The sequence below is a fragment of the Clinocottus analis genome, unplaced genomic scaffold (genome assembly GCF_023055335.1).
Source record: "Clinocottus analis isolate CAN_PGR_092001 unplaced genomic scaffold, fCliAna1.0.p SCAF_4, whole genome shotgun sequence".
NCBI lineage: Eukaryota > Metazoa > Chordata > Actinopteri > Perciformes > Cottidae > Clinocottus > Clinocottus analis.
Window position 1 is genome coordinate 1,519,791 of NW_027176153.1, and position 20,178 is coordinate 1,539,968.

At 48.7% G+C, this 20,178-nt stretch overlaps 2 protein-coding genes across 2 annotated transcripts in view; one reads left to right on the top strand and one right to left on the bottom strand.

Annotated features, from left to right (window-relative positions):
• LOC137799924 (membrane-associated guanylate kinase, WW and PDZ domain-containing protein 1-like) overlaps positions 1–14,559 on the top strand; it is a 49,433-nt gene extending 34,874 nt beyond the window's left edge. The window contains exons 15-23 of the mRNA XM_068596810.1: positions 1,401–1,492; positions 2,969–3,164; positions 3,261–3,566; positions 5,514–5,717; positions 7,714–7,801; positions 7,910–7,970; positions 8,535–8,678; positions 9,084–9,222; positions 10,572–14,559. Of these exons, the coding sequence (XP_068452911.1) occupies positions 1,401–1,492; positions 2,969–3,164; positions 3,261–3,566; positions 5,514–5,717; positions 7,714–7,801; positions 7,910–7,970; positions 8,535–8,678; positions 9,084–9,222; positions 10,572–11,743 (2,402 nt within the window). The 3' untranslated portion in view covers positions 11,744–14,559. The remainder of the gene's footprint in view (positions 1–1,400; positions 1,493–2,968; positions 3,165–3,260; positions 3,567–5,513; positions 5,718–7,713; positions 7,802–7,909; positions 7,971–8,534; positions 8,679–9,083; positions 9,223–10,571) is intronic.
• A 3,977-nt stretch (positions 14,560–18,536) lies between these two features.
• LOC137799984 (rhodopsin) lies at positions 18,537–19,595 on the bottom strand. Its single transcript, XM_068596918.1, has one exon. It carries the CDS (start codon positions 19,593–19,595, stop codon positions 18,537–18,539), a length of 1,059 nt encoding a protein of 352 aa, XP_068453019.1.
• Between the last annotated feature and the right edge of the window lie 583 nt (positions 19,596–20,178).

Genomic DNA, 20,178 nt, shown 5'->3' on the forward strand with positions numbered 1-20,178 from the left:
CGGCTACGTTCAGGCGCGTTAACCTGGCGAGCAGAGCTAATGGGTTCACTACTGCGTGGCAGCCTGGCAGACGGCAGCCTGGGCACACCGGCCCCTCTGGGTGCAACCGACTGACTCCACCTCGTCCTGGGTCCTCCTCCACAGTCTGCTCCGTCCATCGGAGAGATGCAAGTGTGTGTGTGTGTGTGTGTGTGTGTGAGTGTGTGTGTGTGTGTGTGTGTGTGTGTGTGTGTGTGTGTGTGTGTGTGTGTGTGTGTGTGTGTGTGTGTGTGCATATGAGACGCTTCCCTCTTGAGTCGACATCTTTTTGCAACCGTTGAACAGAAGAAACCATATTGGGACGAGGAAAGACGTAGAGACGCTGTGTACAGCTCTGGTGTCGACCTGTCAATCACTGTGTAGCCCCGCCCCTAAAGCGTCCCCTTTATTAAGGTCTGTTTGACTCTAACAGACCAAAATGTACTAAATGAACATCATGCTGTATAGAAGAAGACTAGAAACTAGAGATTGAGACATAAACTCATGTTTACAATGTTTACTGAGGGAATACATCAAGAGAGAAGTAGAGTCACTTATATAGACTTCTATACAACCAGAGGAGTCGCCCCCTGGTGGTCAGGAGAGAGAATGCAGCTTTAACACATGAAGCATAGACTTCTATACAACCAGAGGAGTCGCCCCCTGGTGGTCAGGAGAGAGAATGCAGCTTTAACACATGAAGCATAGACTTCTATACAACCAGAGGAGTCGCCCCCTGGTGGTCAGGAGAGAGAATGCAGCTTTAACACATGAAGCATAGACTTCTATACAACCAGAGGAGTCTCCCCCTGGTGGTCAGGAGAGAGAATGCAGCTTTAAGACATGAAGCATAGACTTCTATACAACCAGAGGAGTCGCCCCCTGGTGGTCAGGAGAGAGAATGCAGCTTTAACACATGAAGCATAGACTTCTATACAACCAGAGGAGTCGCCCCCTGGTGGTCAGGAGAGAGAATGCAGCTTTAACACACGAAGCATAGACTTCTATACAACCAGAGGAGTCGCCCCCTGGTGGTCAGGAGAGAGAATGCAGCAACAGTCAGAAACCAACAATGACTGCGTCCCCTCAGAGTCCAACAGACCATAAAGCAGGGAATGCTTTAGGGCGGGGCTACAAGGTGATTGACAGGTCTCTACGACAGCGTCACTCCTCCGCAGTCCAAATATGGTCACGTCCCTGTCGCTGGTTGCAGAACCAGGAAGGAGCAGACATATTGATCGGCGATCATCACACAGCCGGGACTTGAACCAGCGTTCAGCGATGAGCCTACATGGATGCTAAACGGTCGTTTGGCAGATCTGCTGGTTGAGCTCCATGGAGCCGCTCCCCTCCCCACTCACTGCTTCTCTTGTGTGTTTCAGTGCCAGATTGCCAGGAGCAGGACATTTTCCTTTGGCGGAAGGATACCGGCTTCGGCTTCCGTATCCTGGGAGGAAATGAGCCCGGGGAGCCTGTGAGTATCCCTCCACCTCCACCTGTGCATCAGTAGTTCATCACTTCATTTGGTGATGTCAGCGTACGTGCACACTCGGTGAATCTCTGAGTGCGTTGTCCTTGCTCTTCGTGTGCTTCTCAGCTCTATAAGAGGCTCTTTGGCTCCTTCGCTCTCCCTCTCACGTCGTGGATCTGTCTAACTGGAGCTGTTGCTCTCTGGAGGATCGCACAGACAGCTTGTTAAGAGAAGCCAAGGTCTTACCCACAATCCCTCTGGTTGTGCGCCATATATTTGTCTTGAAAGGAGTGGAGCAAGGAGGGAGAGTGGAAGGCAGTCATTGAGGAAGAGAGGGAAAGTAAAATGGCAGCAGGCTTCAGGTCCACCCCGCAGGAGTCGGCGCTTGTTGTTTGTGCCAAAAGGTATCGGCGCGGCGGTTGTGCGCACACGCCTACACAACGCCTGCAGCGCACGAGCGCCTCAGAGGCCTCGGCAGGCCGCATCAGACTGCTCGCTTTCTCTGAACGTCAGTCGCGAACACCTTGAAGCGACGCGAGCGAGGCGTCGTCGGGCTGGCTCTTAAATCGGAGCGAGAGCAGTGGAAGTGAGTCGTCTCTCTCTCTCTCGCTCTCTCTCGGCTGGCGGTTTGATATGCTGCAGTTTAATGAGCCGGAGCGCTGAATCACAATCATAAAAGGTTTCATAATCATGAAAGCTACTGTGTTCATCACGTCGCCGTTGATGGATGACGCGATGAATCACAGCGTCGCTTACAGGGTGAATGGGGTGAAAGATTGAACTGTTGGATATCTGCCATGTAACTTCCCCAGTTGATTACCGACATTAAGGCAAATATCTTTGGTGTTACAATTGCGGAAATATTTTTACTTTTAATGTGCAAATGAGGCATTTGCTTATTACATTTCCATAACAGAAATCTGAACGTTGGACAAAGCCACGTTTCACATGTCTTGATTTTCATGTTTTAATCATAGCTGTTGGAAAATCAAGTTTTTCGATACTCTGGAATTAAAAGTTGTGTAAATCCGGCTGTGACGGATACATAAACAAATCCCCCAGCAGAAGCTTGAGAATATATTTAGGAACGAAACTGTGAAGGTTGGTGGATGTGGGAGCTGCTGAAATGAAGATTTCTGTGTGAGAGTCTGAGAAAAAAATCATTTGTGGAGAGAAAACGGCCTTTAAAGAGATGTTTTGTACATTTAGAAACATTATAAAGACACTACAGGAGAGGAAGATTATACAAAAGCTGGATATACTGTTAAACTATGTTAGTTATGTTCAAATGAGGCTTTATCTAATGGAACCTTTTGGTAAATTCAGGAGAAATCTACAGACAAAGAGCTGAAGCAAACACCTGAATGTGTGTTTGGATGTTTTTTCTCCTCCAGTCTGAAAGAAGTTGCGTTATAGAAGCAACAGTGACGAGGAAGTTGCGTTATGGAAGCAACATTGACGCGTGCGTTCCCTCTCCAGATCTACATCGGCCACATCGTGAAGTACGGGGCGGCGGACGAGGACGGGCGCCTGCGGTCGGGCGACGAGCTCATCTGCGTGGACGGCACGGCGGTGGTGGGCAAGTCCCACCAGCTGGTGGTGCAGCTGATGCAGCAGGCCGCCAAGCAGGGCCACGTCAACCTCACCGTCAGGCGCAAGGCCACCGGCTACCCAGGTGAGCGGCGCCGCGCGGCACACAGGTAAGCGCCACGCGCCGATTTTTGAAGCGCCATGCCAAATGAGCGGTTCTGTTCTTCTGCGTCCCTTCAAGCGTCCAAAGGCGAAGGCGACGTCCCCCCGTCGCCGGCCTCCTCCCACCACAGCAGCACCCAGGCGCCCAGCCTGACGGAGGGCAAGCGGACACCGCAGGGGAGCCAGAACTCCCTCAACACCGTCAGCTCCGGCAGCGGCTCCACCAGCGGCATCGGCAGCGGCGGAGGCGGCGGCGGCAGCGGCAGCGCGGTGGTGCCCGCCTCCCTGCAGCCGTACGACGTGGAGATCCAGCGCGGGGAGAACGAGGGCTTCGGCTTCGTCATCGTGTCGTCCGTCTCCAGACCCGACGCCGGCACCACCTTCAGTGAGTGAGCCGCAGCCGCAGCCGGAGCCGGAGCCGCAGCCGCAGCCGGAGCCGGAGCCGGTCGAGATTGATGAAGGCTTCTATTCAGTTTGACATCGCTGTTTATTTTGTTTACCAGCAACAGGCAATTTTGGGACTTTAATCCGAGCCGACGGTTTGATTGTTTGGCCGTCGACGCGCGTTACGCGACGAGAGTTTAATTCTGGAGATCCTCACTTCTCACTCTGATTAATTTGCGTCACGCACAAAGCAGTGTTCTTCAAAGGTTTCTGACGCTTTGATCCAAACTGTTTTCAAACTAAAAGCCTGTGTGGTTGTGTTTCTGCAGGGTTCACCGAGTTAGGAAGACTTTTTAAAAACATACCATGCAACTTAAAAACGGTTTCACAATCATAGTGTCCAGAGTATGAACGTAGTGGTTTATTATCGCTACCCTGCAGTTTACAACAGCACAGCACTTAATACCAAAACAACTAAGTTTTTCTCAAATCCATACTTTCCCTTATTGTTGTTTAATCAATATATAAATACATCGTGTCCAATTGTTGACGCTATCGTCCAGCCCAAACGAACAGAAACCTGAGAGTTGGCGCATGAAACCGCTCCGGCGTTCCTCCAGCTTAGCGATCCACAAAGAGTACAAACGAGTAAGATTCAACGTATGAGGCCACAGAACGAGGTCACGAGCCACCGAGAGCTTCAGGATAAAGAAATCCCCTCGTGTCCGGAGCGGAGCGCTCGCCCTCCTTCAGGACCGGCGGCGCCGCAGTCACAACACCATCATCTGGCGTCTGGCTGACGTTAGCTACACGTTAGCTAGCTAGACGTCTAGATAACTAACGTCTACCTGACATTAGCTAGACATTAGCCAGCGGACGTCTAGATAACTAACGTCTAACCTGACGTCTAATTAGCTGACGTCTAGCTAGCTGACTTCTAGCGAGCTAACATCTATCTGATGTTAGCTAGCTGACGTTAGTTAGACGTTAGCTCGCTAGACGTCTAGATAACTAACGTCTGCCTGATGTCAGCTAGACGTTAGCTAGCTGACGTCTAGTTAGCTGAAGTCTAGCTAGATGACATCTAGCTAGCTAACATCAAGTTGACGTTAGCTAGCTAGACGTCAAGATAACTAACGTCTACCTCACGTTAGCTAGACGTTAGCGAGCTGACGTCTAGTTAGCTGATGTCTAGCTAGATGACGTCTAGCTAGCTAACATCTAGCTGATGTTAGCTAGCTGATTTTATGGATCCCATCGGGCTAACAGGGTTGAATATAATATATCTAGAGGGACGCCAGCGAGAGGGCTCATCAACAACCGGCTAAACATCCCGTCACTTTGGACTCAGCGCTTTACCTCATGGACACAAGCTCAAATCTGACAAAGAATATGTTTGACAAAAGGTGATACACAAAATATGAATAGCGGATTCAATTTCCCGTACGTCACGGACACACCAGCCGTGTTCAACCTCTCGTCTCCACTACTGTGACCGTTGAGGTGGAGGTTGAGCAGATTGGATAGTGAGTCTTACCCACATCTCATAATTTAGATGAGCAGACACATTTACCGATGTAATGAACACGGTTGTTGCAGGAGATGGAGGGATGGAGGGATGGAGGGATGAAGGGATGGAGGGATGGGTGAAGCTCTCCTGGGTCTGTCTAGCGCTCCTGTTTAAATAAGATGTGCGGTATTGAACTGTCACTCGGTCGTGTTTCTCGCGGCGGCGCTCGTTCTGCTTGCGTGCGATCGCTAGCTTCCTGGTGATTTGGGCTAATTCATTATTAATTGATTAAATCTTTTTTTGTTTGTCTCTTCCTCCCTTGTTCTCTTTCTGTCTTTTCCTCTTTTCTTTCCAATCAACACAATCAATGAATACAAAATAATCCCCGCGCGCCGCTCCTCACGCATCTCACACACACACACACACACTGCAACACAGCTGGAAACACCTGTGTGGCCATGCCCCACAAAATAGGTCGCATCATCGAGGGCAGCCCGGCCGACCGCTGCGGGAAGCTGAAGGTCGGGGACCGGATCCTGTCCGTCAACTGCTGCTCCATCACCAACAAGTCCCACTCCGACATCGTCAACCTGATCAAGGAGGCCGGCAACACGGTGTCGCTCAGGATCATCCCAGGTGATGGTAAGGCTGCACTGTTGTAATGCAGCGGGGTGGTGGGGGGGGGGGGTTCTCCCTCTCTATATCTCTCTTTCTCTTTCTCTTTATATCTCTCTCTATCTCTCTCTTTATCTCTCTCAGTCTCTCTATATATAACTGTCTCCCTTACTATCTCTCTCTCTATCTCTCTCAATCTCTCTCTTTATCTCTCTCAATCTCTCTCTCTCTTTATGTCTCTCAATCCTTATCTCTCTTTATATCTCTCTTTATCTCTCTCTAGCTCTCTCTCTCTCTCTTTATCTCTCTCTCTCTTTATCTCTCTTTATTTTTCTCAATCTCTTTCTCTCTCTATCTCGCTCTCTCTTTATCTCTCTCTCTCTCTCTCTTTCTTTCTCAATATCTCTCTCTCCCTCTCTCTGTCTCCTTATCTCTCTTCATCTCTCTCTATCTCTCTCTCTCTCTTGATCTTTCTCTATCTATTTCTATCTTCACCTGACATATTGGTGCAAAGGGGATGGACATCAGGAGTGAAGGGGGAGGGGCATCAGGAGTGAAGGGGGAGGGGCATCAGAAGAGAAGGGGGAGGGACATCAGGAGTGAAGGGGAGGGGCATCAGGAAAGAAGGGGGAGGAGCATCAGGATGTGAACAGTGTCTGGTAGAGAGTCATGAGCCCAGAAGCTGCACTAGCGGTGCTTCTCTTTCTCTCATTATTCTTCTCTTTCTCTCATTATTCCTCTCTTTCTCTCATTATTCAACTCTTTCTCTCATTATTCTTCTCTTTCTCTCATTATTCTTCTCTTTCTCTCATTGTTCTTCTCTTCCTCTCATTGTTCTTCTCTTTCTGTCATTATTCTTCTCTTTCTCTCATTATTCTTTTCTTTCTCTCATTATTCTTCTCTTTCTCTCATTCTTCTCTTTCTCTCATTATTCTTCTCTTTCTCTCATTATTCTTCTCTTTCTCTCATTCTTCTTCTCTTTCTCTCATTGTTCTTCTCTTTCTCTCATTCTTCTTCTCTTTCTCTCATTGTTCTTCTCTTTCTCTCATTCTTCTTCTCTTTCTCTCATTGTTCTTCTCTTTCTCTCATTCTTCTTCTCTTTCTCTCATTGTTCTTCTCTTTCTCTCATTCTTCTTCTCTTTCTCTCATTGTTCTTCTCTTTCTCTCATTGTTCTTCTCTTTCTCTCATTATTCTTCTCTTTCTCTCATTCTTCTTCTCTTTCTCTCATTCTTCTTCTCTTTCTCTCATTCTTCTTCTCTTTCTGTCATTCTTCTTCTCGTTCTCTCATTATTCTTCTCTTTCTCTCATTATTCTTCTCTTTCTCTCATTCTTCTTCTCTTTCTGGACATCTCTTGCAGTATTTGGTCAGTTTGTAGAAGAGAGACCTGCTCACGTTTAGAGGAGGTCTTCCTGCTGGTGTTAATCTCTTCAGATTAGTGGAGGGAGCTGGAGATTAAACCACATGTTGTCGCTCGCACAAGCAATATGTCATGTGATGTAACGAGGGGGCAGCCAATGAAAACGTGACCATGTGTACAGACACACACACACACACACACACACACACACATACACACACACACACACGGTCACTAATGTAGTGGTCTTGTAGTGTGTGAATGGCGTTAATTGGTCCACCTTCACTCTGAAAACCTCCAATATCACGAAGGATGTGATGCCAGATAAAGAGTACTACAGTACCACAGTACCACAGTATCACAGTACTATACAGTACCACAGTACCACAGAATCACAGTTTGTGTTTCTTCTCCGTTTTAGCGTTTCTCTGTTAGCGTCTTCGTGTTAGCGTCTCTGTGTTGACGTCTCCGTGTTGACGTGTCTGTGTTAGCGTCTCTGTGTTAGCGTCTTCGTGTTAGTGTCTCTGTGTTAGCGTCTCCGTGTTAGCGTCTCCGTGTTAGCGTCTCCGTGTTAGCGTCTCTGTGTTGACGTCTCTGTGTTGACGTCACCATGTTAGCGTCTCCGTGTTAGCATCTTCATGTTGACGTCTTCGTGTCTTTGCAGAATCTTCCAACGCTTCTCTGCTGACTAACGCGGAGAAGATCGCCACCATCACCACCACGCACACGCCAACGCAGACGGCAGAGAGCCGGTGAGAGAGCCACGCCCATTTATAACAATGAAACGCTGATGTCTTCCAGAATATGTTCTTTGTGTGTATTCATGTGAGTGTCTCTCTTGTTCCCTTCTCTCTTCAAAGGAATAACTCAAAGTCAAAAGGAGCCCCTCCCCCTCCGCCCATGCACAGTCAGACAACACAGGTAACAGGATGCCCTGGGATGCACGTTGGCACGTTTACTACAGAGTTTTCCACCACAGAAGAAGAAGTGTTGCACCAACAAATAACCCACACTGTTTGCACACTGCACTCACTTCTTACCCGCCGTTTACAGAAAGTTAGAAGAGAGAGACGAGAGCTGAAGTTAAGGATTCACGAGCTGCTGATCACTTTAATTGAGCTCTTTTGTTTTTCGGAAAATAAAAGTTCTCCTCGGTCAGTTTAAAACCTTAAAAACAAAGACCCCCGAGGTCTAGACCGCTTTCCTCTGTGTTGGAGTCGTCGTAGGAACCCGAATGAATGAGTGAGTGAGTAGTTTGATGTTATGAACTAGACCGGTGTATAAACTTTATACTTTTGATAGAGACCAAACTTCTGTCGGGACGGAGCTGCCCTCACTTAGCGCTCGAGCTAGCGTAGCATCAGTTATTCATGCGTTTACAAAAGGTGCTGCAGACACAACTTGAAGAGTCCAGATGTTCCTGACTCACCTTTTGACTCCCTTCTCCTCCCCCCTGTGACTCCCTCTCTCCCTTCCCTCTCTCAGGACGCAGAGTTTTACTCCGTGGACCTCGAGCGCGACAGCAAAGGCTTCGGCTTCAGCCTGCGCGGCGGCCGCGAGTACAGCATGGACCTGTACGTGCTGCGACTGGCGGAGGACGGCGCCGCCGTCAGGAACGGCAAGATGAGGGTGAGAGACATTTTATACTTTATTTTAAAACGCTGAAGTTGTGATGCGTCTTTAGAAACCATCCTACTACCAGGCCTTTTAACTCTAACCCAAATCCCAACATTCAAAAACGGTAATAATGTGAACGTTCTCTCTGCAAAGGTTGACTTTCATGAAGTATGATTGGGTCCATTGGGGCTATTTGAATTTGTACCAAACTGTATTTTTCACTTGTATATTACTTATGGTGTTCGATATGTCCAAATACAGCAGTTTTTGGCCTTTTTATTTCATAAAACAAGCTATGATTTACAGTTTTCTATAACAATCGCTCAGTCTCGGATTTTAAAAGATGTTGAAAGGTCTGAAAAGACCTCAAAAGGTTTTAAAAAGGTTCTAAAAGATGGCCGCCTCTTGTGTGGTCAGGTGGGAGATGAGATCCTGGAGATCAACGGTGAGAGCACAAAGAACATGAAGCACTCGCGCGCCATCGAGCTGATCAAGAACGGCGGTCGCCGGGCGCGGCTCGTCCTCAAGCGGGGAGACGGATCCGTCCCCGAGTACGGTACGTTCACGCGCCGCCGCCGCGCTGTCGGCTCCATCCCCTCTTCTGCTCGCTGCACCCGAGGGACACGCATCACTCTTTAGAACGGAAAAATATATAACAATAGATTTTCAGGATTTTTTAAAATGATTTTCTGATCCGTGAGTTCAAAGCGATGCTCGTAGGTTCTGCACGAGGTTGAGCCGTGAGATGATGTTCCTTCACAGGATCTATAGCACAGATGTTTTACAGCTGGACTTATGTTCTCATCCCAACGTGGTGCCGATGGATTATCCTCTCACAGGAGTCATGTTACGTACTTCTCTGCGTTATTTTCCCGTCAGTTCATTCATCCCATGTGAAACTGTGTGCAGTGTAATAACCAGGACGGCCTCTTCTTCTCTCCACTGAGATGTAAAACAGCCGCTTGTCTGTTTCATCTGTTTTCTCCTCCCTCTTTCTCTCTCGACTGTCCCTCTTCCTCCTCTTCCTCCTCCTCCTCTCCAGCGATGATGGCGCCTCATCTCGCTGTTGGTACAATGAGGAATGACAAGATGGGAGAGCCCTGTTTCTACCTAATGGGACAAAATCAGACCACGGTTTGTAGCCAAAAGTCTGCCCCCCCCCCACCATCGTTAATTTTTCTCTCAGTTTTTTACCCTCCCCCTCCGGCTCATCCCGGCCTGACCCCACTCTGTGTGTGTTGACACAGTGTGCATGCTTTGTGTCTCGTCATGCCTGAGTTCAAACTTTATTTAAACTTGAATCCGCGCACGCCCCCCTACCCCCCCCTCCCCCCCCTCACACTCTGCTACGCCGGCCTCAAACCCAATTTTATATTTTTTTTACCGGGGACTTATTAAATGCCGCCTCACATGCTGCTACCATAACAACCTGTCTCAAATTCGGCAGTCAGACACTCCTGTTTGTTGTTGTTGTTGTTGTTGTTGTTGTTGTTGCTTTGAGTCCGATCCTTTCCCAACGACGCACACTGAGCTGTTCACCATTTTGTTTTGAATGATCTCCTATAGGTGCCTGCTGTGCCATTGATAATCCCCGCCCTCCACTTGCCGACGTGTTGCTCCTGTTGTTGTTGTTGTTGTTGTTGTTGTTGCTGACATCACCTTGTGTCTCAACCTCTAGAGAAATGCACGTTGAAGAGATCCATCCCTTCAATGCATTTCACGTTTCATAGATCATTTAGGATCGGCACGATGTACACGATGCATGGTGTCCATGAATCTGTGACTTCCTGTCGGAGCGAGAGTCACATGACCCGACGAGGACGGCTTCACGCTCGTATGTCGGCGTTCCCTCGGCCTCGCGGAGGTGTTTTCTTGAGCTTCTCTTGTGTCTCTCCTCTCCGGCAGACGGCAGCAGCAGTGACGGGCACCCTCCCACACCCGGGGCACAAAACACTCCGGAAGTGAGAACGCTGCCGCCGAACAGCCGATATCACACCTCATTGGAGTCCAGTTACCCACCAGACCTTCACAAACCATCACGCCAGGAGGAGGAGGCTGCCGCCGCCGCCGCCGGGCGCGGCCGCGGCCGGGACAGGGCCGGCTCCGATCAGATGGACTACCAAGGCCGGCAGTTCAACCCCCACCATCATCACACCTGGAATAACAATCACAGTCAAAGCACCCAAAGACAGCAGTCTCCAGACAACGGCGGCAGCAAGAAGAGCCGAGGCCGCAAAGTCAAGAAGTCCGAGTCGGAGAGCGGCATCTCCAAACTCCTGAAGACTCTGAGGAAAGACAGCTCGGGGAAGAAGGCCGCCGCCGCCGAGAAGCTGAGGGGGCGAGGGAACTCGGGCAGCAGCTCCACGCTGGACGGGCGGCTCCGCCAGCAGCGCCGCGGCTCCCTCGACCGCTCGCCGGCGCCAAAGCGCGCCCCGTCCCCCGACCGCCGGCGGGCCAAGTCGATGGACCGCCGGGCGCACCGGGACCGCACGCCGGAGAGGGAGCGCGACGACGGCGGGTTCCTCGAGGCCACGCCCGAGCGCAAGAAGTTCCACGAGCGCAGGCTCTTCAAGGGCTCGCCGGGGGGCGGGCGGGGCGGGGAGGCCGCGACCCCCGAGCGCGCCAACACCAACGCCGCCGCCGCCGCCGCCGCCAACTACAACAACAACGTGGATTCCTCGTCTCTCTGCAGGGGCCGCGCGTACGAGCGCGCCTCCAAGAAGAACGGCAACCTCCTGAGAGACTCTTCCCCGGAGAGGCGGGAGGAGGAGTGGCGCCCGGCTAACGGGACCCCGGAGTGGCGCCCGGCTAACGGGACCCCGGAGCGGCGGTACCGGCCGGAGCGGGACTCTTCTCCCGACAGCAACTACAGCCGGGACGAGCCGCCCAGGCTGCTGGATTACTACGGCGCGATGAAGAACAACGCCGCGGCGCACAACAACGCCGCGGCGCACAACAACGCCGCCTACAACAACGCGGGCCACAACAACAACGCGGCGGGAGGCCGCGGCCCGGACCAGCTGCCCGAGCCCAAGAGACGGCTGTACAAAGAAAGCCCCAAAGACCTCAGCATCTAGAGCGGAGACCCGCTCTCTCCGTGCAAAACTCTGTACAATACACTGGAATCGGACTTCGGAAGGACACGAACTCTCGCCGCTTTATCCGGTCGACCGGTTTTATTGATTTGATTTGATTTATTTTTTTTGGATTGACTCGACTACTTGTGATCCCATCCAGAGATTCATAAAACAGCAGGATCCTCCTCTCAGTTCATACTGGCTGTGTCGTCATTGTTACCGTTATTTTTTTGACATAACGAGAGGTTGTCGTACTGTCGTGAAGGTATTGTATGTGCCTGCATATGAAATCAGTGATATTGCTTTTTTTTTTTGTCGGCATTTTGCTGAATCTAAAAATATCTGTTCCCTCAGAGGTATGAAACGATGCTTCCAGCTGTGGTATCTTCTAAGCTTTGTTTTTTTTCACTATTATTTGTTTTTTTAGATGTCTGTTTCATTCCTGAATTCACTGAACAAACTATAGCACAAGACACACCGACGGGTCCCGAGAGCTGTGAGAGTCACGTTCGGGGCAACAACAAAAAAAAAAAGAAAATCTAAATTTAACATCTGACGGAGAAAGTAGAGTGATTATTATTTAAATAATATATGCCTTTTTTGTTGCATTTGCTCACTATTTATTGAGTTTTTCTTCCCAATTTGGCACATATGTTGAGCTCGCCTCCTCCCTTGAAGAGGAGCGGCCTGAAGACGCTCACATGACACCCGGAAAATTCAGAAAAAGAGATTTAGGCGACTGGTGAGAAAAAAAAATTTGGCACGCCGTTATTATTTTTCTCCTCTCTGTAATGTGTTTGTTATTTAAAACGTAACTTGACTTGGCAGGAAAAGAAACCGACAAAATAGTTCTGCAGCGGGAAAATAAGAGTTATCTAAATTTAACGAGTCTGCATTAAGCCACAATACCAGCATGATGCTGCGTTCACACCCAAAGAGTTATGAAATATTCACCAAGTAGATGACATGTGAAGCCAATGCACAGACAAAATGATTGCAAAATAGCAAATTTGTCACCGGGTCAGTTTAGGTTAGCTAGTGAGGCTATGTGCTGCTAACTACAGGAACGTGACCGGGTCAGTTTAGGTTAGCTAGTGAGGCTATGTGCTGCTAACCACAGGAACGTGACCGGGTCAGTTTAGGTTAGCTAGTGAGGCTATGTGCTGCTAGCTACATGAATGTGACCGGGTCAGTTTAGGTTAGCTAGTGAGGCTATGTGCTGCTAACTACAGGAACGTGACCGGGTCAGTTTAGGTTAGCTAGTGAGGCTATGTGCTGCTAGCTACATGAATGTGACCGGGTCAGTTTAGGTTAGCTAGTGAGGCTATGTGCTGATAACTACAGGAACGTGACCGGGTCAGTTTAGGTTAGCTAGTAAGGCTATGTGCTGATAACTACAGGAACGTGACCGGGTCAGTTTAGGTTAGCTAGTGAGGCTACGTGCTGCAAACTACAGGAACATGACCGGGTCAGTTTAGGTTAGCTAGTGAGGCTATGTGCTGCTAACTACAGGAACATGACCGGGTCAGTTTAGGTTAGCTAGTGAGGCTATGTGCTGATAAATTGGGCTAACGTAGCCACGCCCCCTTTCTGCTGCGAATGGTTGCGAAAAAAGCAAGTTAACCACATGGAGACGAGCCAGTAAAATCAGGCGCAAAAGCGCTGCAAATATTTGCAACTTTTGGTGTGAACGCAGTATTAGGCTGCCAAAATAAATATGATTTTTATTCTTCCAGATATTCCCCCCTCCCCTCGCCCCCGACCCCCAAAATAAAGTTGTAAATTATCCCTGTGCAAGATGCATGTGTACATTTAAGTGTAGTTTGAACCACGTTCTCTGATATGAGTGAGAATGATCCATAAGGAACATGCACAGTGATTGTTGGCCCTGTCCTCATGCTGACGACGATGATGATGATGATGATGATGAGAGGCCCCGGTTCACGAGACGCCCAATCTGCCACACTGAGCCACGCCGTCATGCCACTGGAGTCTGACTGCTGCTTTCTGATGTGTTTTTTTTTGTGTGTGTGTGTTCTCTGTTTTATGTTTCATTAAAGAACTAAAATATATTGGATAAAACACAACAAAAATGCATTGTTTGATCACTGTTGTCGCCATGGTACTGTATTAACAAACAAAAAAAGAAGAAGAAGAAGAAAAAGAAAACACATTTAAGACGTTAACCTGTTGGCCATCACCTGTAAAGAACCTTTCTTTGTTTTTGTTTTTTTCCAGTGTAACTATTAGGAACCTGTGGAGGAATAAAATGTTGCCTTTTTCTTGTACAAAAGAGAAATTTATGAGAAACCTCAGCAGTGAGGAATGTGATATTGTGTTTATATCTCTGAAAATGGACCTGATGATTTATGGGAAATGTGTTGATTTACTCTGGATCAGGTATGTAAAGACGTTTTAACAATGAGAAGACCGTATTCGGTCAGTCAGAAAACTGTTTGATGGTTTGAATCTCTCTCGATGGTTAGCCTGCCTTTGTATTATAAAGCACTTGTATGCAGTCTGTGTTCTTCAAAGCATCATTTCTTGCAATGTGCTCCGGACATAATGCTGTCTCTGTGTTGATGAAAGCAGTACATGTATATGGGCCAATCTTTTTTATAAAACTATGCATATATAAATACCACATTGTTCATAGCTTTATTTGACCCATGAAGCTATACATTACATTAGTCTCAGTACAAGTAGATGTGGACTTATCCGGCTTCTTTCCTTGAGATGGATTACGATGTATATGTAGCTATCAAAAGAAGTCTGTGAATGCTATTTTTATTATCAAATAAAGTTTTCCATACAAATTCAAATACATAAAAGGACTCGGTGTTTCTGCCTGTCGCCGGGCGGCGGCGCTTCGTTTCATCAAACCAGCGCTTCGTTTCATTTACGCGCCGCTTCAAGGTTTCTGTGTTTTACTGGAGAGGATTCACGCTGTGGCCTCAGGAAGAGAAGCGTGTGTGAAGAAGAAGAAGAAGAAGAAGAAGAAGAAGAAGAAGAAGAAGAAGAAGACGAAGAAGAAGAAGAAGAAGAAGAAGAAGAAGAAGAAGAAGAGGAAGAAGAAGAAGAAGAGCGCTGAGCTGCATGCAGAACTTCATACAGAACACATTATTTATTAGTATTATTGCTCATTATCTACTGACGCGCCTCATCACCACAAACGCTGCAACAAGAGGGTCAAGGACTCGGCTAAAGGCTAACTATTTACAAATAGCTAAATGTGTGTATTTGTGTCTGTGCGTGTGTGTTTGTGTGTGTGTCTGGGTGTATTGTGTGTCTGTCTGTCTGTACGTGTGTTTCTGTGTGTGTATTTGTGTCTGTGTGTGTGTGTGTTTGTGTGTGTAAGTGTTTGTGTGTATTGTGTGTGTGTTTCTGTGTGTGTATTTGTGTCTGTGTGTGTGTGTCTTTATGTGTGTCTGTGTGTAAGTGTTTGTATGTGTATTTGTCTCTGTGTGTATGTTGTGTGTGTGTGTGTATTTGTGTGCATGTGTCTGTGTGTGTGAGTGTGTGTGTATGTGTGTGTGTGTGTCTGTGTGTGTGTGTGTGTGTGTGTGTGTGTGTGTGTGTGTCTGTGTGTGTGTGTGTGTGTGTGTGTGTCTGTGTCTGTGTCTGTCTGTGTCTGTCTGTGTGTGTGTATTTGTGTGCATGTGTCTGTGAGTGTGTGTATGTGTGTGTGTCTGTGTGTGTATGTGTGTGTGTGTGTGTGTGTGTGTGTGAGTCTATGTGTGTGTGTGTGTGTGTGTGTGAGTCTAGGTGTGTGTGTGTGTCTATGTGTGTGAGTCTATGTGTCTGTGTGTGTGAGTCTATGTGTCTGTGTGTGTGTGTGTGTGTGTGTGTGTGAGTCTAGGTGTGTGTGTGTGTGTGTGTGTGTGTGTGAGTCTAGGTGTGTGTGTGTGTGTGTGTGAGTCTAGGTGTGTGTGTGTGTGTGTGTGTGTGTGTGTGTGTGTGTGTGTGTGTCTATGTGTGTGTGTGTGTGTGTGTGTGTGTGTGTGTGTGTGTGTGTGTGTGTGTGTGTGTGTGTGTGTCTATGTGTGTGTGTGTGTGTGTGTGTGTGTGTGTGTGTGTGTGTGTGTGTGTGTGTGTGTGTGTGTTTCCTTGTGTCTCATCCTGACTTCAGAGGTTTTCTGGACTCTGTGAAACCTCCCGGTAAGGTGGTTGCTATGGCTACGCATGAAGGTCATTATGGGATCTCTCGTCTTCCTGGAAGGAGCTGCAGAGAGTTTCTGTCACTCTGCAGGCGACGCATCATGTGTGTGTCCACGGTCACGGGTCAACACCTGCACGCTGCCGCGCGGTGCAGGTAAACCCCCATAATGCTTCACTTTAACCCTGTTTAGTTCATATCAAGCAACATATGAAAACATCAAACACGTGTTGGTAGCACATCACAGGTCACGACCTGCTGTGAGAGACTCAGGAGGCAACGCCACTCTGGACTAACCAGAGGCACAACGACAGAGCTACGGAACACAGGAGGAACTACAGCTACTGCTAACGCTAACGCTACTGCTAACGCTACTGCTAACACTACTGCTACTACTACAGCTACTGCTACTGCTACAGCTACAGCTACAGCTAGAGCTACTGCTACTGCTACTGCTACAGCTACTGCTACAGGTAGAGCTACTGCTACTGCTACAGCTACAGCTACTGCTAACGCTACAGCTACAGCTACAGCCACAGCTACTGCTACTGCTACAGCTACAGCTACAGCTACTGCTAACGCTACAGCTACAGCTACTGCTACAGCTAGAGCTACTGCTACTGCTACAGCTACAGCTAGAGCAACTGCTACTGCTACAGCTACAGCTACTGCTACTGCTACAGCTACTGCTACAGCTACTGCTACTGCTACAGCTACAGCTACAGCCACAGCTACTGCTACAGCTACAGCTACAGCTACAGCCACAGCTACTGCTACAGCTAGAGCTACAGCTACTGCTACTGCTACAGCTACAGCTACAGCCACAGCTACTGCTACAGCTACTGCTACAGCTAGAGCTACTGCTACTGCTACAGCTACAGCTACAGCCACAGCTACTGCTACTGCTACAGCTAGAGCTACTGCTACTGCTACAGCTAGAGCTACTGCTAACGCTACTGCTACAGCTACAGCCACAGCTACTGCTACTGCTAATGCTAGAGCTACAGCTACAGCCACAGCTACTGCTACAGCTAGAGCTACTGCTAATGCTACTGCTACAGCCACAGCCACAGCTACTGCTACTGCTACAGCTAGAGCTAGAGCTAGAGCTACTGCTACAGCTACTGCTACAGCTAGAGCAACTGCTACAGCTACTGCTACTGCTACAGCTACTGCTACTGCTACAGCTAGAGCTACAGCTACAGCTACAGCTACTGCTACAGCTACAGCTAGAGCTACAGCTACTGCTACTGCTACAGCTACAGCTCTAACACAACGAACATGGGAGACAAAGAAGACAACCCTGCTGCTGACGAGGTGAAGACACTAAAGTGAGGAGGAAGGAGAACAGGTGAAGAGTAAACACACACAGAAACACACACAGTGTGTTTACTCAGGAAGATGACCAGTGGAACATTATACTGTAGTTGTGAAGCCGCTTTAAGGACATTTTAAGTGTTACTTAATGTGAAGTTGTGACAATCAATGACACCGTTCCACAATAAGACATATTTTTCATTATTAACACTTTTACTTATATTGTAATACAAGCCTCACTTATTCACACGTTTAAGGAGATGTATTCTTCCTTCGTGGACACGAGCGAGCCCGCGGGTTCGATGCCCTGCTCTCAAACGGCCGGTCACAGCTGATGACGCCGTCCCGTCCTTGCAGAAGCGCAGCGTCAGGTAAACGCCGTTTGCTCGGTCAGCACTTTGGCTGTAGTTTGCGCCGTTAGCGCCGTTAGCGCTGTTAGCACGGCTAGCTCAGAGCCTGCGGCCCACCGTCGCCATGTTGAGAGGTGAAGTAAAGTGTGTTATGGACCATTAATTAAGTATTCAATTACTGCTTATAAATGCTGAAAATGTAAGTAAAGTATTCCTTTGACCACGGCGTCATTTATATGTATTTATGTTCACCTTTCCGTCATGGCGTCTCTTGATAATACCGTTAAGCCTTTTGTCTGCGTTTAACCTTTAATTAATGTGATTAATATTGGTCACCAGATAGTCAGTGTTATGTCATTCATCCCTGATTAATGTCTCATAATCCCTCAGGTAGGACAAGTTTTAAATCCAAGGTGACCTGTGATTGAAATGAGATTACAGTAGCAGGTATTCTTTGTTGTGAGGGTTTGAACCATCGAGTTCTGCGGTCGCTAGAATAATCGCTCAAAAGTAGAAATTGACTGGAGACATGAATGCGTTATGAATAAGTCATTCACATTTATTCATTTGATTAAATATACTACGGTCATATGATCTTTGCCACCCAAATTGTAAGTAAGACATAAACAGGATGAGTCATTTGCAAAGTGCGTTTTATTTTACGTTGCCTTGATTACATGCCTCTACATTCGAAAATAAGCCGGTATCATATAGGAATCCAACTGTAAAAGATTAACTTTTTAGATTTTTTGTTTTATCCCTTTCCTCTCAGAAAAAAAAATAAAGTTGGATATTCTGTACATACAGGAACAACTCTGTAATGGGCTGACATTTCCTGCAACTGTCTTTAGGTTTGTAAAAATACAAAAAGTTATTTCTGTAGACGTTAGCCTTCAGTCGTTTCCCGGGGGGAGCAGAAGTCTTCTTCTCTGGATCGGTGGATCGGCGAGCCGGCGTCTGACGGACCCTTTTACGCAGGAGACACGGAGCTGGTGGAGACGGAGGAGGCCTCGGTCTTCGTGGAGGACGCGCCCTCCTCCTCCTCAAAGGGGTTCTTCCCGCAGCACAAGGTGGTGATCATGCAGTGGCGGAACTGCTTGTTCATGCAGATGTAGATCAAGGGGTTGTAGATGGAGGAACTCTTGGCAAAGAAGGCCGGGATGGTCATGAACACCGGTCCGAACTCGGACCCCTGGTTGCAGAAGATGAACCAGGCCACGCCGGCGTAGGGCAGCCAGCACACCAGGAAGCTGATGACCATGATCACCACCATGCGGCTGACCTCCCTCTCGGCCCTCTGGGTGGTCTCGGACTCCTGCTGGGCGGCGGCGGCCTCCTTGACGGCGCAGAGCAGGCGTCCGTAGCAGAAGAAAATGATGCACAGCGGGATGAGGAAGTGGCAGGTGAACATGTAGATGACGAAGGACTCGTTGTTGAAGCCCTCGGCGCGCGTGTAGTAGTCGATTCCGCACGAGCACTGCATGCCCTCGGGGATGTAGCGGGACCAGCCGACGAGCGGCGGCACGGCGCAAGCCGAGGCCATGATCCAGCTGAAGGCCAGGCCCATGATGGCGTGGTCCTCGGTGAAGCGGAAGTTGCTGATGGGCTTGCAGACCACGATCCACCTCTCGATGGCCAGGACGACCAGCGACCAGAGGCCGATCTCACCGCCCAGGGTGGCGAAGAACCCTTCCACGTTGCACCCGAGGCGGCCCAGCACGAAGTAGCCGTGGGCGGAGGTGTACATCGTCGTGGTGAACCCGCCCAGCACCATGAAGAGGTCGGCCACCGCCAGGTTCAGCAGGATGTAGTTTAGAGGGGTCCGCAGCTTCTTGTGTTCGAGGGTGACGTACAGGGTGAGGAAGTTGACCGGGAAGCCCACCAGGATGAGCAGGAACATGTAGGCGCACAGGCCGGCGTACGCCGCCGGGTTGACAAGGTAGTACTGAGGGTATTCATACGGACTCCGGACAATGCCGCTGGTGTTTTGCATGGGGACATAGAAATAAGGTCCCTCTGTTCCGTTCATGATTGCTGCTTTGTGGTCGCGATCAGCCCCGTCGGTTTCCTTTTGTCTTTCCTTCTTTCTGGCTGCGTTCCCGGAGAGTGATGGAGGCGGACCCTGCTACAGATTGGACCCAGGTGGCCGCGGGTCCGGCTTTTAAAGGCGCACCTTGGATTATCACTTTCCAAATCCGTCAGCACAAAGTGATTTAGGCCACGGTTAATATGTAATCCAGCCACCACTGCAAACATAACTGATCGCTCATCAAGATATTAAGGTTACGGCCGCTGCGTGTTCTCCGTGTTGGACGTACCTGCTCGCTGTAAAGCGCGGCACGCCAAATAATTCACCTTTTTTTTTAGACTTTACTCCCAACTTGCGTAGCTGCTTTTCTGTTGGTCATAAAGAGACGTGAGTCACGGCGTTGGTGTCAATCTGCCCCCAAATATAAAGCCAGCAACGTGATGAACTCATGGCACGGCTTTGAACCTTAAATTAATCTATTGCTAAATGTAGAGAACATCGATACCATCAAGTTACAACAGGCAATGTTCATTCTGACAGGTTCATCCAAACCTCATCAGGTTTCGTGGAATATTGTTATGAT